Below are 20041 nucleotides of genomic sequence, written 5' to 3'. Positions count from 1 at the left end.
CACCTAGCATTGGCCACTGTCGGAAGACAGGATACTGGGCTAGATGGACCTTTGGTCTGACCCAGTATGGCCATCCTTATGTTCAAAACTGTCGTCTATTATTAGTGCCCAACTTGAGATATCTCAGCCCAGATAGTGAGTTGCACTAGAGTTTCACTTATCACAGAGTCACAGAAATGTAGGGATGGAAGGGACCACAAGAGGTCAAAGTCCATCCCCACCATGGTGGGGCTGGATCAAGTGTACTTATACCATCCCTTAGGTAAGCTGCCTTTCCAGCAATTTTATGACCCTGGATTGTGCTGAACATCTGTAATTCCCATTGACTTCAGCTGGATTTGAGAAAACTCAGTATTTCTGAAAATCAGGCCTGACGTATTTCTAGTTGGACACCCAAAAACTGAGGCATCCCAAATCACTGGCCACTTAATGAAAATTTTTGTCTTAACCTCTGTGACCATTCTCCCATCAGTACAATGGGGACAATGCATGCTATTTCTCCAGGGAGTTGAAAGGACTCTTTGAAGATGTAAATCACTGTATCTTATGTAATAACTGTGAATTACTATTATATATGTACTGTATCGTAAAAAGAAACTGTTGAATAGTTGTGCTTCGAAAGCTGTGGATTACTTTGAATATGAAAAGGCATCAATCATTTTAACAGCTTTACAATAAACAACAAAGACAGCTTCTTCAGCAACTCCACAAGAAGTAGGATAGTGCACCACATGCTACAGAGAACGAAGTATGAAGATGGCAAATCAAAAATGGGTAAGAATTCTGATACTTAGAAAAAACATGAATTGGGTCTCAAGATGAGTACTAATATCTTTAGTCTATAGAAAGAAAAAGTATTCATTAAATAAAATAAATAAATATTGTCAGTATTCATAGTATGACTTATTCAGTCAGCAATAGAGCTGATTGAGCATTGCCAGCTGCTATTTGTTAAATAATTCAGTGAAAATCAACAATATTTTCTGATTAATGGGTTCATAAAATATTTTATAAATTTGATGGATAAATAGATATTCTTGTTTAGACAATGAAAGCATTTGTCTGTAGACGTGCAATGTTGTATTATGCGTTAAATTCAAACCAGTAGTATTAGCTCATTAATACAGTAGTAGTCCTCATAGACGATGAAAGCTTCTGGCGGTTCAGCTTCACTCCTGATTAGCTGTTAGAACAGTTCCTGTCAAAAAGTATAAGTACACTATAATATGTTACTTTGCATTTTAAGAATTTAATATTTATGTTTTATGCTTCATATTTCAGAGGGTACTATTGTTCACAGCAAGGTTATAATTCACTCTTCTTGTGGGGAAACAAGTGTAGTTTATACCAAATATTGTAGATTTCCCAAAGCTTTTGTTCAATTTCCTCGAAACACCCACTGAAGAAAAGCCAAACTTATTAATATAAATGCAAGAATATGATATTTAAACCCCAAATATTAGAGAGCTAAAGTTATAATAACGTTAACTCGTCCACCTTGTATGTACTGTATATATATTTAATAGCCTAACTAGTAATGGAAGGTGCCATAGATATTCTAGATGAATTCTTGTCACTTTGAGAATCTTAGCTTCTGTATTTCCTTACATTTTGTCTATGCATAACCTTAGCATTGCATTAGCCTTGTGGGCCAGAACCTCAAATCTACAGCCAAACTGGAAAATTGCTGGGAAGGGTGGGCAAATGTGATTTAAAGGTGTCCTTTGCATTACTTGATCCTGCTGCTGCTCTGTGTACTTGTCCTTGCTGAGCTGTTCGTGAAGTCTCTGAGTTAATATGCACTAGGCTCAGAGGAGGCTGAAAATGGGTGTAACACAATGCATCCTGACCACACACCTTTTTCCCTGCTATGCCAGCAGCAGGGAAGGGTGGGGTACCTATGCTATGCTGGCTCTATGCCACTTGGAGGACCACTTCGAGTGTGATCATCCTTCCTGGTCCAGTGAAACCAGTTTTAAGCCTAAATTATGCCTGTAGTGCAGCACAAAGCAGCTATACCAGACCAGAGTATCTGGCCCAGTGACAGGGTTGTGTTTCATGGGAGGGATGCATTTAATTCCCCCCATCTTTTTTTTTGTTAATTTGAAAATTTAGGAAAAATAGAAACAGCTGCCTTTGAATGTTAGCTATTAAATGACTTTGATATGAATGTGGGTTGCAGTGAATGGGGTCGGTTGTGGGTTTGCTGCTGCTTTCATTTGCCTGGAGAAGTTTTCCTGGAAGGAAAGCAGCAGCACACCTAAAAAAACATGGACCATCATCAAGAAGAATAGAGGACAATTGAGACCCAAAATTTCCATTGAAACCGATGGCAAAACTCCATTAAGATCAACGGTAGCAGATTCAGGGTTTGTCTTTGAGAGCACAGCAGTCTGACCTGTTGAAAGTCCTGATTTCTTTGGGGTTGTCTGGGAGACTATTGACTTTGGGTACCCCCATCAGGGTTCCTGAGTAGTTGTCTGAACTTCCTGTTTTTTAGTGGTAGGGCAGTTCTTTGGTTATTCCGTAGAGAGGGCCTCATTCATTGAAGAGCTGTCTTAGAGAACCATAGAAGAAAAGAGTATAGAGACTAGCCACAGTAAGGTCTCTGAAGTTAGAAAGAGCCATGTATCTTTTGGGAGAAAGAAGAGCCACAACTTCATGGTTAATGACAATGAACAGTTATTCTACTTGTGCACAAGACTGATTATTTCCCTTTTTAAAAATAGTAACCCAATTATTTAGCACTGTCACAGTTCCTCAATTCATAGGCTGAAATGCAATAGCTCTTGAAACAGCATGTATAAAAATTGATATTGAAACTCATTTTTTTTCTTCTGCTTAGGTATTAATAGATTACTCAATAATGGAACATATGAAGCTGCATTTCCACCACATGAGGTAGCTGGTTTAGTTTTGCCTTAAGTGTTCTATTTAAAGTAAAAGTTATTTTAACATTGAGATCCTATTTTAGCTGTACATTTGCTTTATGATGTTTTTATTTTATTTTGCATTCTGATTAGGCTTTTTATTTATAACACTCCTTACACTGATATGGGCCTAGGTTGGATCTTTATCTAGACCAATGTACAGTAATAACTTTCTGGATGTTCTCCCACTGATTTAGAATGGTCCTGTATTAAGTACATTTTTAAATGGACATTGTCTGTGGAATTGTTAAAGAGATTATAAATTGTTTCAATTAGCTCAAATTATTGTTGCATGTTAAAAAATGTTCTATTTTTTCTAATTTGCTTTCCTGTGGATCAAATACAAGGAAACTGATACAAGGAAACTGATTTGCAGTGCAAACAATTTCTGTATAGTTGTATAGAACTTTACCTTGAAAATAGTCCCATCAATAAATTCAGGATCTGACATAATGCCCTTTTAAAACAATGAAAAGACTCCTATTGATTTCAGAGGGCATTGGATCAGGCCCTAAATGGCTGAAAGAAGGAAATAAGTCATAAGTCTTCTTTCTAATTAAGGGCAGAACTTCACACTGAGTTTCATGTCATGATCAGACTATTTGAAACATGGACAGTGATGACTCTGAGAGATGATTGCTTTACCTGAGGATGTTACACACCACATTGTGTTTCAAAGTGACTTAAACTTCCCAGGTTGTTGGTTAAAGAACTGCTCTTGGTATTAACACTTTAATTCAGGGGAGCATAAAAGAGCAGTACTCTGGACATACCATTCACATTTTCATTATTAATGCTTCAGCTAGATTTTATTGACTTTAGGGGAATACTAACCGTTCCAGTGGAAGAAAAAAATCCTCATAACTGTGAAAGCTTTTTCTCACTTCTACAACTACACTCTCTCACATGGTCTCACATATATGCTTCTTTTTATTGTGTAAATGATTGTCTGTAGTTATATTGCAGATTATTACTTTAACAAATCATATTAGTGAGCCATTATTTTATTGCAATTGCAATAAAAGGATAAGCACAAGGACCTGCATGAAAGACTAGGGATAAGATACTTTTTATTTTTAATTTCCATCCCACTATGATACAGTAAGTTAAAAGTTCAACTCCAGTGTGAGTGTTATTGTGTTCATATTTTGCTGTGGCAAAACAGTGAAAAAAGGAGAAGAGAGAGATTCTAATAAAAATATCACCACAGTTCTGCTTTATTTATGGCACCCATTTATACCAGTCTTGCTTGGAGGGATGGGTGGGTAAAAGGCTCCTCTTTAGGTAGAAAACCACATGGGCCAATTTTTATACTGAGTTACACCTATGATTCCATACTGACTTTGGGATTGCCTGGGCGTGACTGAGTAGAATGTGACCCTTTACTATGTTTCTGTCTTTTTTTTTTTTTAATTGACTCTTCCTTTAAGCACAGAGTTTGGAAGTGGGATGAGGACATATAGTGGGGTAGACATCGGCTCCTGCCCTGAGGGGCTTAGAACAGCCCTGGAGAGGGCTGGAGCTGTGGGCTAGAAGCTGGGCTGATTGGGGAAGTGGCTGCAGCTGGGCCACGCCCCAATCAGGCTGCAGCTGGCCTGTATAAGAAGGCCAGGGCAGCCAGGAGTAGACACTCTCTCTCTGCCTTTAGAGGAAGAAGGGCCTGGCTGCTGGGGAGCTTGAGAGAGTACCTGAGGTGGAGCAGGGCTGGGGGAAGGCCAAAGGGGCCTGGGAGCTCTGGCCTGGAAACCCCCTAGGCTGCAGGCCTAGAGTAAGGACAAATAGGTACTGGGGTTGTATGGGGCAGCCCATGGGGAGGCAGCGGCACAAAACCCTTCACCTGTGATGAGTGGCTGATACACTGCAGTCTGCCCAGGGAGCGGGGGCTAAGTGAGGACTGACAGTAACCAAGGCTGAGGTGAAGTGGGGATAGTGGGTGGGGGGTTGCCCTGGGTGGGGAGACCCTGAGACTTAGGGGTTACTGCCAGAGGGACAGCACCCCAGACAAACTGGCACTGAGTCCGGGAGGGACATGAGGGCCAGTGGCAAGATGGATCACCGGTCTGCAGAGGGTGCTCTGGCACCTGGTGAGCTAATTCCCAAAGACGACCAGCAGGAGGCGCCGCAGGGGTGAGTCCGCTCCTCTACAGGACCGTTTGGGAACTGTACATTTACATTACAGGGAAGTGAAGGTTCACAAACTCAAACAAGCTTGACAAATCTTTTAAAAGAGAGAGAGAGGAATCTTTAACTCCACAAGGTTCAACAATGTTTGTGACTGACTGCTAACCTTGAAGGGACATCTCTGAATTGGCTTTAAGAGTCATAAAGTCCAATCCTCCTGGGCCTCCTACCAAGGCAGCCAACTGTGCCTCCCCTCCTGCCTATGGAACTATGATTTGGTTGGCTTGAGCAGTCAACCGGTGAAGTGGATTTCATGCAGTACTGGACTCCTTTCTGAGATGGTGAACTGTAATCCCTTGAGCCAGTTGCTGGATCATTGCTACTTCACTTGTGGGTGAAGGGTAGCACTCTCCAGAAAGGAAGCACTTGGCTAAATGGGATAAAAGACATTTTACAGCAGGATGGAAGCTGGTTTCCAGTCTTATACATTGAGTTCTCATCTTTTCCACATCACAATGTATCTCTTCCATTGCTGGCCCTCCACCAGTGGCAGGCTCATAAATAATATCACTTGAGAAGTTATTATCAGATACATTTTACAGTTCACACTATGCAGGAACACTAGTGTTTCTCAGCATGTACATTTTGTGGTGGTGAAAATATGGTGCAGCTTGCTGCTACCATGGCCTAGCTGTAAGTCATGTCATGCCCTTAAGCTGTGCTGAGTCAGAGAAGAGAGAATAAAAGATGCTTTTTAAATAATGGAAGAATATTGTCAAGAAAATGACTGTAACAATGACTGGGGTTTTGAAATTTTAAAACGAATGTAACCCAGGGTGCTTCAGAGCATTTAATGGACTGTATATTCTCTTCAAACTAGTGTACTAAATCAGTCCATACTTCATAATGCCATTAAATGCAAGAGAATGGCCACTAGAATTGTATGCCTTACTAAACGAAAACATGGCTTAAACTGGAGTGCTACCTTATGGTGAGAGTAAAATGAATGTAGAACCACAGAAGATTGGTGACTTCAGTTAGGAAGGGCCTGAAAATTCTGCATCATAACTCTTTATTTTAGAGTATAACGCTGTGCGTTAAGCTGTAATGGAATCCAGACAAAGCCAATCAAAGTGTTTGGGTAAAAATGAATTAAATGTTTCTTTGTATTCCTCTCTGATCGATTTTGTGTTTAATGCCTCAGGGAGCCATTTGTGGGGACAAAATAGTACCAGCTCTGATCTTCTTGTTTCCATCATCTATGAAAAGGAATACCATAGATAGACAAGGGACCTGTGTGATGGAATGAACCCCCGTATTCACGCTATTGCAATAATCTTTGTATAAAAGTTATTACCGATTCTCTCGTTTTACACTGGTAAATCACAAGTAACTCCATTAAAATTATTGGAGTTAGCCAGATGAAAAGAATTGGGCCCCATATTGGAAATCAATGGAATTACACTGGAGTTATGCAAAATATGTCCACATATGTGGCTCTTTGGAACTTAAAAGCATTTGAAAAATATAAAAACATAAACAAATGACTATACATCCAGGACCTACAAATACTGGACCTGAAGCCATGCACTCCCACTGGAAAGTGCTGGGGATCTAGTTAGTCAGGAAAGAGTACTTTAGCACTGGTCTTTAAATCTGTCCTGGAGGAAATTCGTCATTGCAGAGAAGTTTGTAACCCCCTCTACTATATCAGGCTTAACAATAAACTCAGGATTGCATTTTTTTTTAACTATTAGTAATAAATGAACCAATACATCCGTGTCATCAAAAAAGTAATGTCCTTATTTATATTTGAATCCAAATGCCATCTTTTTAATGCCTCTTTCTTTCCCAGTGATGCAGAAATATCTTTTTCTTTCTTTCTGTGATTCAGGGAAGCCACAAGAGCAGACATCCCATCAAAACACATGGAGCTCAAAATCACAGACACCTATTATATGAGCGCTGGGCACGGTGGGGGATGTGGTACAAATACCAGCCTCTGGATTTAATCAGGTACTCATACAATGTAACACAACTTTTTTCAATTATGTGAAAAGCTAGGCAGTGGTAGACTACCCATTCTGCTGAAAATTACAGGCATTTTATATTTAATTTTTTTTTTTTTAAAATGAGCAAAAATGTGTCTCTTTGCTTTATTGATGGAGTTTAGCTACTTGGTATTACAATGCATGGCCTCAGTCCTGCTAGTTGTTCAGTGTTGGTGGATCCTTGTTTAGTCTTACCGATTTTAATGGGGTTCTTCGTGGAACAACTTGCAGAGAGGAGGCCTAAGGCATAGTTCTGCAATCTGATTGGCACAAACAGACCCCTACCCCACCCAGAGACCTTTTGAAATCATTGTAGTGCCAAATGGACGAGGGTTTATAAGAGAAATAACTTGACTAAGTTAAAAACAAAAATCTAGTTACAATCAATGTTGGAATGTATCTATGTATCATTTCCTTTACCTATTTTGGGATTATTAAAACAAAAAGAATTTTAAAAAATAATTTTGTCCTTGTAATTAATGCTGGTGTTTGCTTTTTGCATTTCACTTATCTTGGACAGTGAATACAGACAAGTCAATTTCATTTCTGCTTACCATCAGTTTCAGGTCCTCATCCTGCAATCTGATGCATGTGGGTGGACCCTTATGTCCCCACAGAGTGCCAAGGAAGACCACGGGTATAGGGGTCCTTCTGTCCTAACCAAATTGTAGGTTCAATGCCTTACTTTCTAGCCATATTCACTGCCATCTCACTCTTCTGGCAACTTTTGGCCCATTTTTGAAGAATTAAGGCTGAATCTTGAACTCATGTTCCCCAAGTACTACCACTTTGCTCTAACAGTAGATTTTGGTGACAATCCAGCATATGTTGTGTTTTTTTTATAGTGGACTACATGCTATGTGAGAACAGGCTCTTTGTCACCTTCTTTGTCAGGATCCCAACATGGGCAGTCATGGCCAAGGGTCAGAGCAGGGGCATATCTGAGGCTGGGAGTACCAGAAGAGTTTGTAGGCAGGTCCAGGCCAGGGCTCACACCATGGCTCATGGCCTAAGTCAGGAGTCAAAGTCCAAATCAAGCTGAGAATTCAAGAGCAAGGAGCAGGAACAGTAACTGGAGCTACAGAAGATCCACACTGTTGCTGAGACACTTCCTGGAACACACCTTGGGTTTATATAGGGCAGGGAGTCAATCAGGAGTCATGGAGCTGCTGTCTGTCAAACCCTTGAGGCACAACTTCCCATGTCTTTCTCTACAGTGGGTCATGGGAAGTGTAGTGCAAGTTGGTTACAGCCTGGAGATATCAGCTGCATGGTAGCTCTACAGGCCTGGGTTCTGTAATTATGTTACACAAAAGTATTTGCATAACACTGTGTCCAACTCTTCTGAGTTTAATACTAACAAATATGCTGTTTTATAACTTCCTACTTTTAACAGAGCTGAAGTTACTGACTCGTCTAAATCATTGCAACAGTGTAAAATTGTAGTGCACTCCAGCTGTTTCCTTATGGGATATGTGTATTGGTTAGACTGCAATTAGTGCCACTAAAGTATTATGTCAGAATTATATAAAATTGCATTTTGGACAAGTGCTACTAAAAAGACAGCAAATGAAAATAAACTTAGTAATAATTATTTCCTTTTAGGATTCCTGAAATGCTGTCAAGATGGGCAAGATCATTTACTACAAACTGTTTGTTTTTTGCTGTTTCACACAGGCGGTATTTTGGTGAAAAAATTGGTCTTTATTTTGCTTGGCTGGGATGGTACACTGGAATGCTCATTCCTGCTGCACTTGTCGGGCTGTTTGTTTTCCTTTATGGATTGTTTACAATGGATTCTAGCCAAGTAAGGTATGATGCACAATAAAGTCCCATTTTAAAAACCACAAAAGACAGTTATTCTTGCGAGTTCCATTGTTGAAAATGTAAGTAGCAGCCAGGCACAACCTAAACCAAATGTTGCATCTCTTCAATCAAACTTTAAACATTTGCTAGACTTACAGCATTTCATAATAGTCAAACTGAGGACTCAATTATATTATCGGCTACATCCCGTCTCTATAACCATTTACATCAAAAACTGGACATTTTTCGTTCACAGTAGCTAAATTTATGGCTGCGTTTGCAGCATTTCCAACTCTGTGTACAAGGAAATACAGCAAATACTGTGTTGAAGATAAGTAATTGCAAATGACCACCCATTAATGGTTCTCACTATAGTGAGGTGAACTCAGGAAAATTCTCTCTTTTGGTCTCATGTGGACTGGAGTATGGGATTGCATATAGATCTGGGTGCATCAGTGAAGTTCCAGAACTTCAACCTCCATCCTTCTGTGCAAACCTTTCCCACCAAAAGGGATGATGTTATTGAAACGCTGAACCTAATTCTTCTCTCAGCTACATTGGTGTAAATTAAGAGCCAACTCCATTGTAGCCAATGGAGGTACTCATTTAATACTGGTGTAAGGGAATCACAGTCAAGTGCTGTGCAACATGAAACCCACTGAAGTTTCAAAGTGATTTTCCCCTGATGTGGGCCTGTCCCAGAAGGAGATAATGATATCAACTTAAGAAATAAGTGAAGAGAAATCGTGCTAAAGCAAATGTCTGATATGTTGTAAGGAGAACTATTTCTAGAGAGACTTTTCTTTCCAAAGCTTTCCATTAGGAGTGATTAGCTCCTCAATGCAGAACGCTAACCCGTGGGAATAGAACATAAAGCTTAGTCTGTGGTTACTACTACTTTGCATGCTAAGACTGTTACCTTAATGGAGCAAAATTTTGTAGAAAATTAATGCATTTTAGACTTTGAACAAGGAGCACTTTATCTTTCTTGAAGTTATCTTTATCCTGTACTTTACAAAGTCTTATTGTCTCTCCTGCTGTGCTTAATTAAAGCTTTGTCAGGTTTCCTGGTATAAACCAAAATGTTCAGATTTGACTGTTTCAGATAACATTGGATATTATGATATCAGCCAAACACCATGTATTTTTATTAATGAGGTGTTTAACTGTTTTTTCCATGTTGTAAGTTTGAAAGGCAAACCCACAACATGAAATTGAGTCATTAAAACTGAGTTAAAAGTAATTTCAGGTACATCTGCCCCCTGTGTCCTCTTGCTTATTTTTCTAGTTTTATAATCAGATTTTCCTATTTTTAAATGCTTATTCTCCCTTGCTTTATGAAAGACCCATCCAAACAAAAGAGGAAACTGACTGTCTGCAAGAGGAACCATGAACACTATCCACATTCAGGTGCCAGAATGCTCGACACAAGTAAATTAGGTCATCTAGGAACATGAGTGTTATGCTGCACAGCATGGCAATGACAGCAGGAATAGAACTCGGATCTTCTTGCTCCAAAAGCACATGCCCCTAGCATTTGAGCTGAAGTATTTTAGCTGTTGATAGTCCGACACTTAGCCCTGGTCTACACTGGGGAGGTGGGGTCAATCTAAGTTACGCAACTTCAGCTACATGAATAACGTAGCTGAAGTCGACATACTTAGATCGACTTACCATGGTGTCTTCACCACTGTGAGTCGACTGCTTTCGCGGCGATGGAGCACAGGAGTCGATGGGAGAGAGCTCGGGGGTCGATTTATCACATCTAGACTAGATGTAATGAATCGATCTCTGCTGGATCAATCGCTGCCTGCCGATCCAGCAGGTAGTGAATACATATCTTTAATTAAGCAGTTCTAATTCTATACAGTAGAAGACAGTGATACACACATAAACTAGCCCATTCATTACAATTTGTCCCTGCTTATTCTGGTGTAGGGTAGCAAAGATTAAACAAAATACTAGTAAACTAGATTGTGAAGACAGCAAAGAATCCTCCATTACCAGGAAGATGGCGTAAATGACCTCATAGGTCTTTTCCATTTTTATATTCTGTGGTTCTAGGATTATTTAATTAATGTTTGTAAAACACTTTGAAGAGGATAAGTGCTGTATAAATGCTAGGTGGTGGTAGTAATTTATTATTTAGTTTTGCACTCTGTAGACATTACATTACACAAACACAAGGTACATCACAGGATACTGGCTGAGCTGTTTTCTCCAAGACTATGTTTTTATCGGGATGAAAACAATGAGCATTTGGAATTTTAATTTTGCGCCAGGGCATTATGTTAATCTGACAAATTGGCACATTACCCCAAAACCTATTCAAAAATTTGATTATTTGTTACAATACCAATTGATGCCAGATTGACTTTTTATTCTAGTAATGCCCCTTATCAGGAATGTGCAAACTGTTTTATGAGCAAAATCCAAAGCGATATTTACAAACTGTTTATGGACATTTAGTGACACAATTTGTTGTTAATTTCTCTGCTGTATGGTCACCAAAGTGTTTCCATTTGTTTGTTTTTTAAAAACCCTGCTCAGTGATCAAATTAGCACTTTGCTCAGTAGTGTCAATTCAGCTGTTAGGGTTATGTAAAAGTCTGCTACTTGGGAAATACAAATCCTCCCTCTAGTGGTTTAGGAGCAAATTTGATCATTTTGCTTTTTCATTTTGTCTCCATTGTACCATTTACTTGCACTGCAGAACTGATGTACAGGTGAAAAAATGTGTATCACCATACAGTGTGTTATACCTAATTAATAAAGAGAAGATTGTACAGTAATGAAGTTTCAAGCACATGCTAGAGTTGATGTATTTAATACATGGATGTCTGTCTTAAGTCTGAAATTCAAAATCTGCTCTGTTCTGAAGTTAGATGGTAATTGAAAAACAAGCCAACCTTTTATACAGTATAAATCTCTCCAACAAACATTAATATATGGCCCACGTTTTAAAACATGTTTTTCTCACTGCTATCAGCAGAGTAGCTTGTTGAAGCAGGGGACTTTTCATTTCCCTGTGACAGCAGATGGGCAAGGCAGATCATTCCATCAAAAATCCCGTTCTTTGTTGCCAGGGCTCAGTACTGGTATTAGGGCTGCCACGAATGGTAGCCTCAGCCTGTGATTTCTAGTGGTGACAGCTAGTTCCTTGATTCTGTTGGGAGATGGATGTTGCCATATCAGAAAAACACAGTGGATCTGTATCAAATTACCTTTGACACACAGTCTGAATTAGATACTTTGGGCCCAAATATGCACAAAGCTGCAGAATTTCGACCCATATTTTTTGTTTTGTTTGTTTCTATTGTAGTATGTATTTAATGATAAAGTTGCCCTTTCTTGACCAGGTTGTGAGGCGGATTTAAAGTGTGCAACATATTGAAGGCCCTCCTATCTCTTAAAATTCTTTCTTGGACTGTTGATTTATTGCAGTTAATTCACATGATTAACTCAAAAAAATTAATCGTGATTAAAAAAATTTAATCACACTGTTATACAATAGAATACCAATTGAAATGTATTAAATATTTTTGGATGTTTTTCTACAATTTCAAACATTGATTTCAATTACAACACAGAATACGAAGTATACAGTGATCACTTTATATTATTTTTATTACAAATATTTGCATTGTAAAAATGATAAAAGAAACAGCATTTTTCAATTCACCTCATGCAAGTACCATAGCGTAATCTCTTTATCATAAAAGTGCAACTTACAAATGTAGGGTTTTTTTATTAAATAACTGCACTCAAAAACAAAACAGTGCAAAACTTTAGCACCTGTAAGTCTACTCAATCCTACTTCTTGTTCAGCCAATTGCTAAGACAAACAAGTTTGCTTACATTTCCGGAAAATACTGCTGCCTGCTTCTTATTAACAATGTTTCCTGAAAGTAGGAACATGGCAATTTTGTAGTCGGTGTTGCAAGCTATTTACATGCCAGGTATGCTAAACATTCATATGCTCCTTCATGCTTCGGCCACCATTCCAGAGGACATGCTTCCATGCTGATGACGCTTGTTTAAAAAAAAAATGCGTTAATTAAATTTGTGACTGAACTCCTTGGGCTCTATTTTACCCACATTCTGCCATATATTTCATGTTATAGTCGTCTCAGATGATGACTCAGCACATGTTGTTCATTTTAAGAACACTTTCACTGCAGATTTGACAAAAAGCAAAGAAGGTACCAATGTGAGATTTCTAAAAATAGCTACAGCACTCGACCCAAGGTTTAAGTATCTGAAGTGCCTCCCAAAACCTGAAAGGGACAAGGTGTGGAGCTTGCTTTCAGAAGTCTGAAAATGGAAACACTCTGATGCGGAAACTGCAGAACCCAAACCAACAAAAAAGGAAAAGCAACCTTTTGCTGGTGGCCTCTGACTCAGATGATGAAAATGAATATGCGTCAGTCTGCACTGCTTTGGATTGTTATCGAGCAGAACCTGTCATCAGAATGGACACACGTTCTCTGGAATGGTGGTTGAAGCATGAAGGGACGTATGAATCTTTAGCACATAAAGCAGGCAGCATTATCTACTGCAAATGTAAACAAACTTGTTTGAGTTATTGGCTGAACAAGATATAGGACTGAGTGGACTTGTAGGCTCTAAAGTTTTACATTGTTATATTTTTGAAGGCAGTTTTTTTCGGTATATAATTCTACATTTGTAAGTTCAACTTTCATGATAAAGAGATTGCACTACAGTACTTGTATTAGGTTAATTGAAAAATGCTATTTCTTTTGTTTTTACAGTGCAAATATTTGTAATAAAAAATAAATATAAAGTGAGTGCTGTCCACTTTGTATTCTGTGTTTATAATTGAAATCAATATATTTGAAAATGTAGAAAATATCCAAAAATATTTAAATGATATTCTATTATTGTTTAACAGTGCAATTAATCACTTGATAACTCTAATTTTTTCCATATTTTGCATTCTTTTCTTCAGATGAATTATATGCAGAACCAACCATATATTTAAGCCACACATCAGAATCAAAGACAGGTGTAGATTTTCCCTTCCCCTTTGTTCAGGGGCTTATGTAGAAATAAATTTGTTGGTTTTAGAGTAGTTTGCATTTGAGGGGTTGCTACACATCTCAGGAAACACGTCCATGATTGCTCCTCTTATCGACAGCCTCCACTCAGAAAGGCCAAGAATGGAACAGGCCATGGAGATTTAAGCATCTATTCACCAATAAAGGGGTTGGCCTTTCAGGTCAGGATTGAAGTGCACTGGGCAAAGAAGTAGGGGGAAGCTTTCACTTCTATCTATACTGTTCTTACTAAAAGGATTTTAGCAACAAGGGCAGTCACAAGGGCAATGACATCTATCATGATCACTAAATTTGCTAAAAAAATAATACCTTAACCGAGAATTGCTCATAAGCATCTGGACTAGTATTGGTGTAACTTTCTTTGAGTTTAGCTGTTGGAAAAAAAACGGGGTTTTAAAACAGAATTTATAAGAAGATTTCAGCGCCGTCGTGCATAGACTACAACCGCATGTTTTATATACTTTAATGTCTAACTTCTCAAATACAGCAGCACAATTTGTCTTATGTTTTTTATAGTTTATATTGTCATCATCTATTGTACTGTAAAGATCTCATTCTTTGCAGTTAACTGTTTGAAATAAAATTCCCTTACATATTAAGACTTGTGATACAGATCCAAATTCTATTCCTAGATACACAGGCATGCATTGATGCACATCTCTGACATCAGCTACTATGCTTGCTCCTGTTCAGAGATTTTTTTATAACATTTTCTTTGACAACCCCTAATTTTTTTTGTAAGATTTAATAATTTAGAGACTAGCATTGCTGAGAAAATTTAGAGAAAAGTCCATACAAACATCATTGGAGAGAGCACAGTCTGTAGCATTATTATTCCAGGAATGGGATTTAATGTGAATGCACATTTGTAAATAAATACCAAGTTCAAATGGTAGTTTCCATTAGAGCTGTGAGTTCAGATTCCGTGAGAATAGAATGCAAGCAGAGTTTGTGTAAACCGAAATCAAACTGGATTCCTTTGCATTTGTATTGTACCTCTTTTACTGCCTCTGGGAACCATTGCAGCCCCAGGTCAGCTGGGAAAGGGATGTTTGATTGGGCCAGCACAGGAAACTTAAGACAGGAACTTATGTCAAATGGAGTTGGTAATTTTTTTAGTAACCTGTGGCTAGTGTCCACACTAATGTGGGTAAGAGACTCAAAGGGGCCAGCTCCCAGAGGTACACATGAGTGGGGGACTCAGAGGATAACTGTTAGTAGGAAGAAGGGCAAGACTTTGCAGACTAGAATACCCTTCATCTGTACCCTCATTCCCCCTCATGGAGGAAGGGGGAAAGGATTTAGAGGTGGTTTGAATCCTGAGGGTTAGGCTAAAGAGGCCAACACTTGATATGGTAATTTAACAAGGAGCCCATTTAACTTAGCCACAATAAGTATCTGAGGTATTACACACTCTCCATCCCCATTACTGATCCTAAAAGCTCATGCTTCAGGGTTTCAACTGGCCACCTGCAGTGGTCAGGAAGGGATTTTTCCCCCCATTGTATTCTGTGTTTATCTGGTTTTTTTCAATCTCCTTCCTCTGAAGCATCAGGGAAGGCCATGACTGGAGATGAGACTTTCATCGGGGAGGGGCTCAGAGGTAGCATTGAACAATCTCTCTCAAGTGCTTGGCTGGCTGGTTCTTGCTCACATGCTCAAGGTTTGTGTGGGGTTGGGAAGAAATTTTCCTGCAGTTCAGATTGCCAGTGACCTTGGGGTTTTTTACCTTCCTCTGCAGCATGTGGGTATATCTCACTTAATCATTTCCCTGCCATTGTGAGGGTCTTGGGCATTGGTGCACCTTGGTCCTTCCTATTCTCTGCCTGTGGCATGTAATAGTCTAGTCTCCTGTGGCTATAATACTTTGGTTTCATTTCAATTATTGGGATTAATATGCAGGTGCTGGGTGGTGTTGATGGCCTATACATGATATATAGGAGGTCAGACTAGGTGATCCGGTGGGTCCTTCTGGCCTTAACCTCTCACTGTTAAAAGTTGCTGTCTTCTGCTTTAAAGGCCATCCTTGTGTCTGCTTTATTTTCCTGTGTGTCCTGATCAAGGTACTCAAACATGTGCCTAACTTTAAAAATGGTGAATAGTCACATTGAAGTCAATGAGACTACTCATGTACTTAAGCACCTTAGTGAATCTCAGGGACTTCTGAAGTAGTATGATATCTGAGGATTTTTTTTCCAAACAGTGACTGAAATATCATAGGAAGACTAGTTCATTTTATTTTGTCCCCATAAATGATTCAATCTTGGGGGAAATTAAACACAAATACTTGAAATACAAATGCTAGAAGTTCCCCACCCTTTGAGTTCACCCCTCCCCTATAAAACTAGTTGCCATCTGCATTAGATGTGTTTGACATTAAATGTCTTAAGTGAAATCCTGGCTCTATTTAAGTAAATGTAAGTCTCCCATTTACTTCACTGGGGCCAGGATTTCATCTCTTGTCACTGTACATGTGGTATGGTTTTTTCCTTTACACATGCTAGGCCAGATATTTCAGATGATGTAAATTGGCATGGCTTCATTAATGTTGACGGAGCTACGCCAGTTTACATCAGCTGAGGATCTACTCCCTGTGTTTTAAAGGGTGTTATAAATATTACTACCTAACTTTGCTAAATTTGTGGTATGTAGTTAGAAGTCTGGGACCAATCCTTCAGTTCTACTACATGTAATACTTCTGTTGAAATCCATGTGTGTTTAGTAGAAATAGGGATGGCAGTATCAGGTCCAAAGAGGATGTGTTATTTGCTTAGGGTCAAATCCTGTTGGCACTGAAGTTATTTGTAAAACTCTTCTTTATTTCAGTGGGACCAGGATTTGGTTCTTAAATTAAATTGGTCATTGAAAATTAGATTTTTAATGAGCCTATTTCATGATCTAGGCATGTTACAAACCAATAAAGAATATAAATGGTATAGCCTCGGTCTGGAAAAATGCTGAAAGCCTTTTTATAATCTTTATTTTCCCTTCTTTCTACTAAAGCAAAGAGATCTGCGAGGCAAATGAAACCATCATGTGCCCTATGTGCGAACGCAATTGCACACTACAAAAACTCAACGAAAGCTGCATATATGCAAAGGTAATTATTAGTTTTGTGCTGCAAGCTGATGCTATCTAAAAGTCAATTCTGTCTGCATAATGGTTGCTGCTGTTACTTCAGCAAAGGCTCCTCTAAAATTTGGTGATGCTCTACTAACTTTTCAATGACAAAAATATTTGCAGCCTTTCTACCTAGCATCTATTGTCTTTCAGTTGATAATGAAGCAATCACAGCTGATTCTAAAAATGACTTTCTGAGAGCATTTTCTTCTTACCTCTATTTTTGTCCATCTGAATATGCCCAATGATATAGCAAACTTTTTTTTCTGGTCGGGTTTTCTACCTTCCTATATGATTACGTTCTCACTTTTCTGTTTCCCTGTAGTGTTGATAACTGGATTTCTGTTCTTTTTAAAGGTTTTTTTTTTCCCATTATAGAGAAGTATAATGCTCCTGTGGTGTGCCCAACGCAGTGGTCTTATACAGTCAAATCTACAGGAAACTGTCCATCAAACATAAACATTGATTGCTTTTGAATGCAAGCAATATATATAAATGAACACATATATCAAGCTACTTTGGTTTGTATTATATTACCAAGGCTGAAACCAGTCTCAGTTTTTCTTTCTCAAAATTATTCAGCACAATCAAATAATTCTTGTTTAGAACTCAGTATTGTTTACAGAAATTTGAATGGCTCTGTCTTAAAGGCAGAGAAAGAAATTCAGTTTTTAAGGGATTTTGAAATTTGGTTGCATTTCAAATTGGAACTAACCCCAAAAATGTAGAAATTCTCCATGGAAAAAAAAATTCCAAACAATTTTTTGATCAAAACATTTCATTTCGATTTTTAGTTTACTTTATAACATATACTATAATACACAACAAAAACAATCCAAACAAAAAGTCATTTCAAAATGACAAATCAAAATGTTTAATTTCAAAAATGTGGAAATGGGATGTTTTGATATTGTTGAAGCTTGTTTTTTTCCCCAAAACAAAATTTTAACGAAATCGACTTGATTTCAAGAAGCCTCTTGATTTTAATGGAACTGCCTTTTCTGACAAAAAATGGTCCCATCAAAGTTTTTTCTGACCAGCTCTAGTAATAATTGTACATAAACTCCATGTAACACCTTTCATCGAATGGACACACAGCATTGTACAAACTATGCTGTGCTGCCCATCACAGACACATATTCACCTATGGAGTGCAGCTGTTTAACAGCCCACAGCAGCCCTGCCCAGCAGTTGACTGGAAGGGACACTACAATTGCAACTGTAGTAGTTTAAGATCATGTTGTTTTAGGATCCTGTCCCAGAAGAAATGTTTTCTCTTTCTTATATTTGCTATGAAAGTTGCAGGTTTAGCACTGTAAACATCACACACCCTTGTAAACACTAGCCTGGGAGAGAGAGAGAGAGATGGCATTCCAGGCCTGAGCTGCATGCCACCTACGCACATCAATGGGTGGGGGAAATTGATGGGGCGAGAGGTGAAAGGGGGACAGTGCTAGTAGCAACAGAGGGAGTCACTCTCCTAGGGATAATAGATAACTCCTCCCATAGGAGTCTCTGGAACCCATTGGCTGGAGGAGGGGGCGCTGTTTGGCCAGTGTTCCCCAGCTCCCAGGATTTAACCCCATTCAGGGGCCACGTGGAACCTCTTTTGGCTCTGTTCAGCTGCCCACCCTACCCACCAAAACTAGGAATGAGAACCCAACCTGACAGATGCTGTGGATCTAGCTGGTAGCCTGTTAAGGGGGTTAGGAAGGATTTTTTTTTCTCCCATGGGTCAAATTGGCAGAGGATTAGGGATTTTTTTTTAACCTTCCTCACACCACGTGCAAGCCACAATGGGTTAAATAGGAACATGCCTGGTACCTAACTGCGGTACTGGGGTGGCATTGCTTAAGTGGTGGATCTGAATGCACCAAACTTCACAGTAAAGTTAACAGAGTCCTGGTGATTTTTTACAAGGCTTGAAGGAGTGGGATGGAAATTATGCACTTTTCCTTCTCTCACTCTTGCCCCTGGCCCACCATTTCCCTCCTCCTGAGATGCAGATCCCAGGACCTGCAGAGAACCCTACCCTTGTCTGGGGAGATAGAAGATAATTCTGGGAAGGTGGCTAGCCTGCTTCTTTATGTCATCCCCTCCATGTAGCTTTAAGGAGCACAATTTGGACCATGACATTTCTTTTGATATGTCCCCTTAAGAATAACATAACCAATTAGTACTGGGGAGTTAATTTAAGGAGATAGAATGTAATTATTTAAGGTGTGATTTGGACAGGACCCCAGGGTGCACACTCTTGTTCTTGAAAAAGAGTTCTTGAACAGTCACAGGGAGTCAGCACCTTGGTTTTCTGTTTTTGTCTTGCCTTCAACAGTACGTAGCCCTATAGCACGTGTCCTGACTCACCAGCACTACTTTCTGTACTTCTGACTTCTATGCAGAGGTCTCCAATCAAAAGGCCCAGCCAGCTCAGCCCACCCTGCTTAGCTTTGGGATAAAATCCTAGTTTGATATACTACTAAGACTACAGGACAAAACTGGTCTGGTCATTCTAAAGAAAATGCATGATCTACAGCCAGAAACCCACCTTCTATTCAAGCAAGATCTTCTGAGCCATAACTCTTTTGGGGTTCCTTTTCCGTTTCTTTCGAGAAGTGTATTGTTTACAGATCTCTTTATTGCACAGATTCCCCCAACCTAGCACACATTAAAAATCTGGAGACACTTGTCCATTTTATTGATTTGCAAAATTTTGTAAATCCTGCTGCTTTCGTTTTCCAATCAGATTTTCGGTCTCATAAAATACTTTGCTTGTATGTTCTTTTTATTATAATAAAAGAAAACCAAAGCCAAAGGCGCATTTGCATACAAGTTTCACACAATTATATAATTCACACAAAGAACATATTGGACTTAATGATCTTTGGTATTAAGTAAAAACTTCTCGATTTTCTTCAGCACAGTAAAATAAACAGAG

General features: G+C 39.0%; 1 protein-coding gene across 12 annotated transcripts in view; it reads left to right on the top strand.

The window, feature by feature from the left end:
- The window catches only part of ANO3 (anoctamin 3), a 403981-nt gene that overhangs the window by 321210 nt on the left and 62730 nt on the right, over window positions 1-20041 (top strand). For 10 of the 12 annotated variants that reach the window (XM_073347809.1, XM_073347804.1, XM_073347803.1 and 7 more), the window contains 5 exons: window positions 668-774; window positions 2846-2901; window positions 6946-7067; window positions 8708-8914; window positions 16990-17086. In XM_073347809.1, coding sequence (XP_073203910.1) covers window positions 668-774; window positions 2846-2901; window positions 6946-7067; window positions 8708-8914; window positions 16990-17086 — 589 coding nt within the window. The remainder of the gene's footprint in view (window positions 1-667; window positions 775-2845; window positions 2902-6945; window positions 7068-8707; window positions 8915-16989; window positions 17087-20041) is intronic. The other 2 variants (XM_073347801.1, XM_073347802.1) reach the window with 2 other exon arrangements.

This window comes from Lepidochelys kempii, chromosome 6 (assembly GCF_965140265.1).
Source record: "Lepidochelys kempii isolate rLepKem1 chromosome 6, rLepKem1.hap2, whole genome shotgun sequence".
Classification (NCBI taxonomy): Eukaryota; Metazoa; Chordata; order Testudines; family Cheloniidae; genus Lepidochelys; species Lepidochelys kempii.
This window is presented reverse-complemented; position numbering and strand designations above follow the sequence as displayed.